Here is an 8283-nt window from a genome sequence, read left to right as displayed (position 1 = left end):
CTTGCATCTCTCCATGCATCTCTGGTGGGAGGGACTAAGATGCAAGGAAAGGATGCAAGTGAGGGAAACGGGGATGCAAATAAGAGGCTTGGGGTGTAAGTGGTCACACCTTTATTTATTTAAATATTTGCTCTGTAAAACACACTTTTGTGTACAGATCTGCGACTACTGACTTGTGAGTTGGGCTCCCAGAATAGTGAACGAAACTTATCTGAACCACAGAATTGGTAAGCATTATCTCATCTTTTATCCTTATTTAGACTCATTTTGTCTTCATTCGTACAAGTTTCATTGTACTTGATATATTACCGTTGATTTTGTCTTTTATCGAGGAAAGACTCATGTGGAAATTTGAAATGATCCTATTTCTCATTCTTTAATATCATTATCAATGAGCGTTCAAGTCAAGGTGATAACTTTTACGTGATTTTCTTTCATTTAACAATATGTAATCCGAGGTGCTTCGATACTCACTGAAATGAGTAGTAATAGTAAAAAAAAAAAAAAAATCATTGTCAGAGTCAGCATTGGAAACAGGTTCTAAGTGCAGATACTGTAAGTATTGTGCAGTGAATGGTGTTTAGTTTTCTACCATATGGATCTGGAAGTGCGGGGTGTTCCGAGTAAAAATGTTTTAATAATGGGAGCTTTTTCACAGAGGCTGTGACGTCATACATCAGCTTCTGTGAAGACAACTGTGTTCCAAATAAGTACCAGGGTGAGTTATATACTTATATACTATATATCACCTCACTCATCATGTGTGGCTATGGAGGGAGAGGAGGGTAGCAAGCCGAGTTTCTCAAACTGCAAAGCTGTCATACAGAATCCAGTGTGGTAGGAGGTAAAATCATAAGTGCAAAGATGACGCCACCTAAGTAATGGCAATGGAAGGCGGATCTCCAGCACCATGGCACACATTCCGCAGCCCGGGATGTTGTGGCCTAAGAGGTTCCATGTGTTTTCTGTTCTTCTTTGCAGTAATATTTGTGTTTCCTATCATGTTGATGCATGAGAAACCATGGCAACCAAAGAACATACAACCAATTATAGCGACCCAGAACCAAAAGCAGCAGAACCAAAACCAGAAACCATCAGATTAAAGAAACGATTTGTAAAACCTTTTAGCCACACAGTGAATATCATGTAGTATGAATATGCTAAGTTCACAGTCCGGCAACACACCAACTACTAATGTGTGACGTGCTTAAAAACACGACAGCAGCCCATGCTTGTACAGGTAGAACACACATCAGAAGAGTTTGCATTCCCTAGCTTGCTACAACATGGAGTTGCTAACAACTCTCAAAAACAGCTAATGCCTTAACCTTTTTGATTAATGATTGTTGTGGCAATTTATCATGTTGTACTTTGGCTCTGAGTTATGCTCTGCTTCATGCTCTTAGATGCTTATTTGGAAAAGGAAATGTACTTATGACTTCTGGTGACTAGTAGTTCTTTTGATTACCAATGTTGAATGCACTTATTGTAAGTCGCTTTGGATAAAAGCGTCTGCTAAATGTCTGTAATGTCATGTAATGTAATGTTGTTTTTTATCGCTTTACCCTGAAGAAAAGCAGAACTCACCGAACCCAAACAACAAATGTATCTCATGTCTGACTAGTGTCATCCTGACCTCACATCTAACCGTCTTCCATGAAAACAGCAGCACCTACCAAGGCGTGGGCCTTGGTGCCTGAGCGCCATCCGAAAAAATGAGGACGCCTGCGGGGGGGGGGGGGGGGGGGGGGGGCAGACGACATAATGTGCTCCAGTTTGTGTGAAGCATAAATACTCTGTAAAACCTTTGACTTGGTTAGACCTCTGAACCGTCCATGGAGAAAGAGCTCTATCTATTCAGCTGAATTATTCCAAGTGTCTGTTCAACATATTTCTTAAAGGCATTTAAGAGCTTTCTCATCATGTTTATTTCTCACAGGGAAATTAATAGGTCTGTCTCAGGATTGCTACGATAACATTAACTTTTCCGGGTTGCAACATATGGAGGCGCATATTGGCCATGGTAAGATGTTTAATCTGTGATGTTAATATTCATATGTGCCCACAGTTTGGGTTTTTGACTACTGTATTAGCGTGGCATAATATGTAGACAAACAGCTACAAACAAAGACAAAGCTGATTTTCTATTGTGATCCAGCCTTACGTAACAATATTTGTTAATTATTTTTATGCTTTTGTCTTTTCCTGCTAGTCATCCCAGCACCAGTAACTATGAAGGGATCAGTTGTGCATGTTTTGTCCCCTGAGAACTGTGGCATTGACATTTTAGACAATGGAAGGACCATCAGAGACTTCCTAGACAGTAAAATAAAAGAGCGTGGTTTAACAGTGAGTATCAGAGACATCATGTCACCTAAGTTTTCCAAACTATGAATCTCTGTGTAATTGTGTCCATGTATCGTGTGATAGTTGAGCTTTCTAGAGATGTGCCACTTTCTAAATATAATGTTGACTTTTCTCTATTCGTTCAGGACAATGAAGAGCCATTCTATGTGGCAAATCTGGATAGTATATTTGAAAGGCACCTCAGGTGGCGCACAAACTTACCTCGAGTCAAGCCTTTCTATGCAGTGAAGTGCAACAACGATGCATCAGTTTTGAGGATGATGAGTGCTCTGGACACAGGTTTCGACTGTGCTAGCAAGGTACTGATGAAGTATTTCAAAGAGAATCCAGCTCTGTGTTTTCTTTGTTGTGGAGAAGCAGTTTGCTCATTTGAAACACGCTTTGGTCGATCACAGGGCGAGATCCAGCTGATGCTGTCCCTCGGAGTGACACCTGACAAAATCATTTACGCACACACAACCAAACCACTGTCACACATCAAATACGCCTGTACTCATGGAGTCGATATGATGACTTTTGATTGCGAGGAAGAACTCCTAAAAATATCTCTTAGTCACGCCAAAGCCAAGTGAGTGAACGATATTTTTTGCTCCTTTGTTTAGTGTTGATTATTGTTAGCTTACCGATTAATACTTTTGAATCACTTTTTCCAGATTGGTACTCCGCATCGCAGTGGATGACTCTGCATCCAAGATAAAACTCAGTTCAAAGTTTGGCTCCAGACTGGAGTCAGTGGGTAAGCTGCTGGGACGTGCTGGAGAGCTTGGCTTGGAGGTCATTGGGGTCAGCTTTCATGTAGGCAGCGGGTGTACTGGAAGTTTGGCGTTCAAGCAGGCCATCGCAGACGCCAGAAGTGTCTTTGACATGGGGGTAAGTCATCGTCATAGCAATAAAACATTAGAAAACTACAGTTACATTTACATAAAGGTAGAGCCATTCATCAGGTTTGTTGCGATTCATTAAAACCACAACAACAAATCATCTCAAAATCTGAGTATGAGTAACCAAACCTTCTAACAAACTACTATTACATTTGTAAATGTAGATGTAATGTAAATGTGTTTTAGGTAAAAACAAAAAATGAATTAAACATTTACAATACAAATTACAAAATCACATTTTTGTTAATCGACATTTTCCATCGACTCGGTCAGATTGTTTTCGTTAGCTTGAACTCTGGAACTAATGTCTTCCACTGCATTTCTTAATTTAGCCCGAAGGTGGTTCATCTGTTTTCGGTGTTCTTATAACATTACAGGGTTTTTTTCGGCTGTTATCTCGTTGTAGGGCATGCTAATAGCTTGTATCAACATTTGCTGCTTGTTAGCGTTAGCATTAGCATGGGCTACAATCTTTTATAGTCCCCTGTTTTGGTACATTTTAGTTAGAACTTTATTCTGTCCAACTGCACGTTGTCCGGAAAACAAACGCTCAGTGTTCTGAAGGCCCATTGCTCCAAAAGTACACACCCAACTGCATCGAACATGGCTAATTATTATGTAGATTGAAGGCGAAGGCATGACCTGCTCTACTACCTCTGGTTAGCCTACCAGTTAGATATTCTAACCCTAAACCTAACCAACCCAACCAACAAAGACAACGAGTAATCAGAGGAAGAGTACAATGGGTCATGAATTTGATGGCAGGAAAAAAGGATATGGTCACTCTGCATAATAATTAGTTATGTGCTTCTGTTTGTTGCAATGGGCAGTGAGCCTCAGAAACAATGGTCATTTGTTTTTGGGACAACAGCCTTTGGACAAATGGGCTTTTCGGACTATTGAGTTTTTCTTAATAATGGGCCGTCAGAACAATGGGCAGTCCCCTAGACGGTGTGTCCAAACTTGTAAAACCTTTATAAATCGAGCCTTATCGCACTGATCGTACTGATGTGTTTTTCAGAATTTGTTGGGCCTCCAGATGAGTCTCTTGGATATTGGCGGAGGGTTCTCTGGGAGAGAGGACTGTCAAGTCGCATTTGAAGAGGTAAAAGAAAGAAAATATTCAGTGTTAGTTAGTGTTAATTATGTAAACTATTTTCTCAATATGTGTCCGGTTTTCCGTCCAATTACATGGCTCGTACTTCAAAGAACCACATGTAGAAACCTTACCTGTGTTGCCTGTAATGCCAGCCATAATGGTTACTGTAGGTCACTTTGTATTAAAGTATCAGATAGAAGGTGAATGGAGGTCAATAGAGGTGTATTACCTGTGAAATATGCTATTAACCCATCATGATTTCCTCTCCTAGTTTTCAGAAGTTATTAACGGAGCACTGGAGGAACTCTTCCCGCCTGACAGTGGGGTGCAGATTATTGCAGAACCAGGCCGCTACTACGTGGATTCAGCCTTCACACTTGCAGCGAACGTCATTGCCAAAAGAGTAATCGCAGATGATATGGATGAACATAACGGTATGTATAGATATATCGCTCTGAATGTTGAGTATTCAGTATTAACACAGAATTATACAATGTGTGATTGTATTTAAATGTATCTTGATGAAAAACAAAACATGTTTAGGTGACAGCTATCAGATGAGTCTGATGGCACCACATGGCAATACACCACTACATCAAGAAGCATCTTCAGGAGACATCCATGCTAAGCCTCAGAGTGGGTGCAGTGACTTGCAGGGTTATGAATACTCATTTTGTGCAGACCCACAGATACCTGGTTGCATGTGGTGGAAGGACAGAGGAAAGCACCATTGTTATTAGAATTCTTCTATTATTTTCAACATCATTGTAAAGTCCTGCATAGTTGACATTTTATTGACTTTAATTATTTTTCTTGTATGTTTTTTTTCAGATGGTAAGGACAACTGCCCTGACAGAACAATGATGTACTACCTTAATGATGGAGTGTATGGCTCCCTGAGTTGCCTTATCAATGATGCTGCCCACACCAAGGTTGAACCCTACCTTAACAGGGTAAATATCAACCCCATCACCACACAAGAACATCAATATTGGACGATTTTTCAAAACACTAGGTTAGGATTTTTATGTCCAATGCCAATGATTTAAAATCCTTGAGTTCCACAGTATCTGAGCAAGATAAACATTGTGGTTGTATAAATAATCTGTGGTTTGGCAAGTAACACACTTTGTTATGGCAAGGGAAAGATTGTGGTTACGGTTGATAGAAAGGCAAACATTAATTGTAGGTCAGTGCCAGACCACAGTCAGGCTGCAACCTCCACATGCTTATTGTCCACCTAAAGAGGACACTACTTCAGTGCATGCATTAGCACTGAGCACTGGCGTTGGACATAAATCTTGAGTTGTGGAATTGTTCCATACGAACACAATTGCTTGGGATACTTGGTTGTATATCAATGACCCAACTTGATATCATCTTCGTACACAGTAACTAAGAATTGTTTGTTAAAAAAAGATGTGGAAGCAACCTCTGCTTCTGAAAAGTGAAGCCAATGCGGAAGTGTCTGAAACTTGCATTATTTCCACTGACCATCAGGGGGCGACTCCTGTGGTTGCCAAAAGAAGTCTATGAAAAAATGACTCTACTTCTCACTCGATTTATTACCTCAGTAAACATTGTAAACATGAGTTTATGGTCTCAATCTCTAGTTTCAAGTCTTCTTCAATGTTGATGATTGATGTTAATTTCGTAAATTATAGTCCATTTAGAGTCAAATAGACCATAAAGCAGGGTACATTACATTACATTACAGTCATTTAGCAGACGCTTTTATCCAAAGTGACTTACATTAAGTGCATTCAACATTGGTAATCAAAAGTCATAAGTACATCTCCTTTTCCAAACAAGCATCTAAGAGCATGAAGCAGAGCATAACTCAGAGCCAAAGTACAGTGCAGAAACAAGAAAATCAGTTGGTCCACTGGTCCGACCTGTCCTCCTCCTCGTAAAAGTGCATGTACCCAACCCCCACGCTTTCTTAGGGCTGTATTCATCAACATCTCTGCTTGATCAATACATCTCCTTCCCCCACTGTCCACACCTCACATTCCTGAAGTCGGCTCACCCAACTCATCTCATTATCATACAGTTGTTTTCGGATCTGAAAAGCCTGTCTCAAAGGTCTCTCTCTTTCCCTCAAAACATTCAGTAACTGTATTTTATAGTTTGATACATAGAATGATTATACTTTCATGATTTAACACTTCTTCAAATAAACATGTTATAACATTATATCCACCACTAGGTGTGCTTATTAAACACACTAATATTGCTTTTTAACTTTAAATTCTTCACACTGATATTCACCAATCTGATCCGAGAAAACTGCAAAACGAGATGAGATTTGAAGGAAAAAAAACAGTGTGATGTGGATTTTATATTTCAATGTTTGTGTTGTACACAGGTTGTTGAGAGCAGTGAGCAGAGATACCGGTCTGTTATCTGGGGTCCAACCTGCGACAGCTTTGACAAAGTAACCGACAGCTGCTGGATTCCTGAGCTGCATGTGGGGGACTGGCTTCTCATTGACAACATGGGTGCTTATTCCATTTGTTTATCCACCGACTTCAACGGCTTTGAAAGAGCACACATTTACCCTGTGGTGACAGCCGAGACATGGCACACCTTAAACCAGTGGTTCTCAACTGGTCTGGCTGCGGGACCCACCATCACCCCTTAATGACAGGCCGCAACCCAAATTTCTCAACAGGTTTATCTTTGAGAGAAGGGTGTTTTGTTTCCAAATGCCACTTCAGTTTTGACAGCTTCATGCTTTCTTGTTCCAGAACCTCGCTGCACAAAACACACTGAGGTTTTTGCAATCTTGTGTCCTTAATGTAAGAAAATCCATATCTCATGTAGTCGGTGTCGTACTTGCGTTTCGCTTAATTAGCATATGAAAACAAACTTTGTGGGTGTTCTTCTATATTGTGAAATGGGTGTCTATTGTAATGACAAGGCATTAACGCCAAATACTGTTAAGGAGTGTGAAAACTCCGCTGCATTAAAAATCCCTTTCAAAATAAAAGCACAGGATTCTCCACCAGTTGAGAATCACTGCCTTAAACGTTTCTTAAACCTTGTTAGCTCAACCATACTTTGTGTGCGTGCATACGTCGGTACACATGCAAACAGAATCATGTAACTGGCCGTACTGTCACGACTTAAATAAATTCAACATTTTCCAGTTGATGGTAGTAAGTTAGGGTTAGGGGTTAACTGTGAGTGAGCAGGATCTTGTATTTTTTGCAGACCCAGAATAAATTGTTGCAAAGTGGTCATGTCTTAGCCTGGTTTCACCACGTATATTCAGTTATTTTTTTATTTTTTACATAATCTCATTTTTGAATATCCCCAAATTGGAACTGCTGAGGATGGGATGAAGAAGGCACACTTCTTTCAGAGAGAGACATTTTTAAGATCACTTGTGTGTGTGTGGAACGGATGCCAAACTGCAACATTTGTTATCCACTTGTTTGCAAGGTGCACATATTTCCCACTTATTCTGTGTTTTACTGTGAATTTTAGGAAAATATGGCAACAGCAATCAGAATCTGATTTATTGGCCGAGTGTGTACACATGTTTTTTTCCTTGTTGCTCTCCATGTACATACAACGAAATAGACATACAGCTAAAACGAGGACAAGAAGCTGTACATGGAAAAAACAGCATTTTACTTATATAAATACATAAAAAAAATCTATCCATTTATTATGTTGTAAATTATTTATTGATGATATTAACATGTTATGAACAGTGAGTGTTTAAACTATGGTCGAACATATTGATTAAGTGGTTGTTTGGTGTTACAGGGTTATAGATACTATATGACTGATATTTAACCGTTCATCAGAGTAGAGAGCGCAACACAGAGGCCTTCAAAACCTCCACGGGCTCCCCACACAGCAAAGAATAAGTCAACTCTTGCAACATCTCTGCATTGGCACACACATTTATTTTTCCTGAACAGA

At 39.9% G+C, this 8283-nt stretch overlaps 1 protein-coding gene across 1 annotated transcript; it reads left to right on the top strand.

The window, feature by feature from the left end:
• Window positions 1-2232: 2232 nt before the first annotated feature.
• On the top strand, window positions 2233-6991 carry LOC137888157 (ornithine decarboxylase-like). The gene is made up of 8 exons (XM_068731481.1): window positions 2233-2349; window positions 2493-2666; window positions 2763-2935; window positions 3021-3237; window positions 4270-4353; window positions 4619-4781; window positions 5179-5300; window positions 6716-6991. Exons 1-8 carry the CDS (start codon window positions 2233-2235, stop codon window positions 6989-6991), a joined length of 1326 nt encoding a protein of 441 aa, XP_068587582.1.
• Window positions 6992-8283: the final 1292 nt, after the last annotated feature.

The sequence above is a fragment of the Cebidichthys violaceus genome, unplaced genomic scaffold (genome assembly GCF_023349555.1).
Source record: "Cebidichthys violaceus isolate CVI_PGR_0920_01 unplaced genomic scaffold, fCebVio1.0.p SCAF_52, whole genome shotgun sequence".
NCBI lineage: Eukaryota > Metazoa > Chordata > Actinopteri > Perciformes > Stichaeidae > Cebidichthys > Cebidichthys violaceus.
This window is presented reverse-complemented; position numbering and strand designations above follow the sequence as displayed.

Excerpts from the sequence above, each read along its gene's own strand:
- LOC137888157 (XM_068731481.1), top strand. The coding sequence starts at position 2,233 with ATGAAGGGATCAGTTGTGCATGTTTTGTCCCCTGAGAACTGTGGCATT. Across the intron at positions 2,350-2,492 it reads TAAAAGAGCGTGGTTTAACA|GACAATGAAGAGCCATTCTA; the intron begins GTGAGTATCAGA and ends CTATTCGTTCAG. Across the intron at positions 2,667-2,762 it reads GTTTCGACTGTGCTAGCAAG|GGCGAGATCCAGCTGATGCT; the intron begins GTACTGATGAAG and ends GGTCGATCACAG.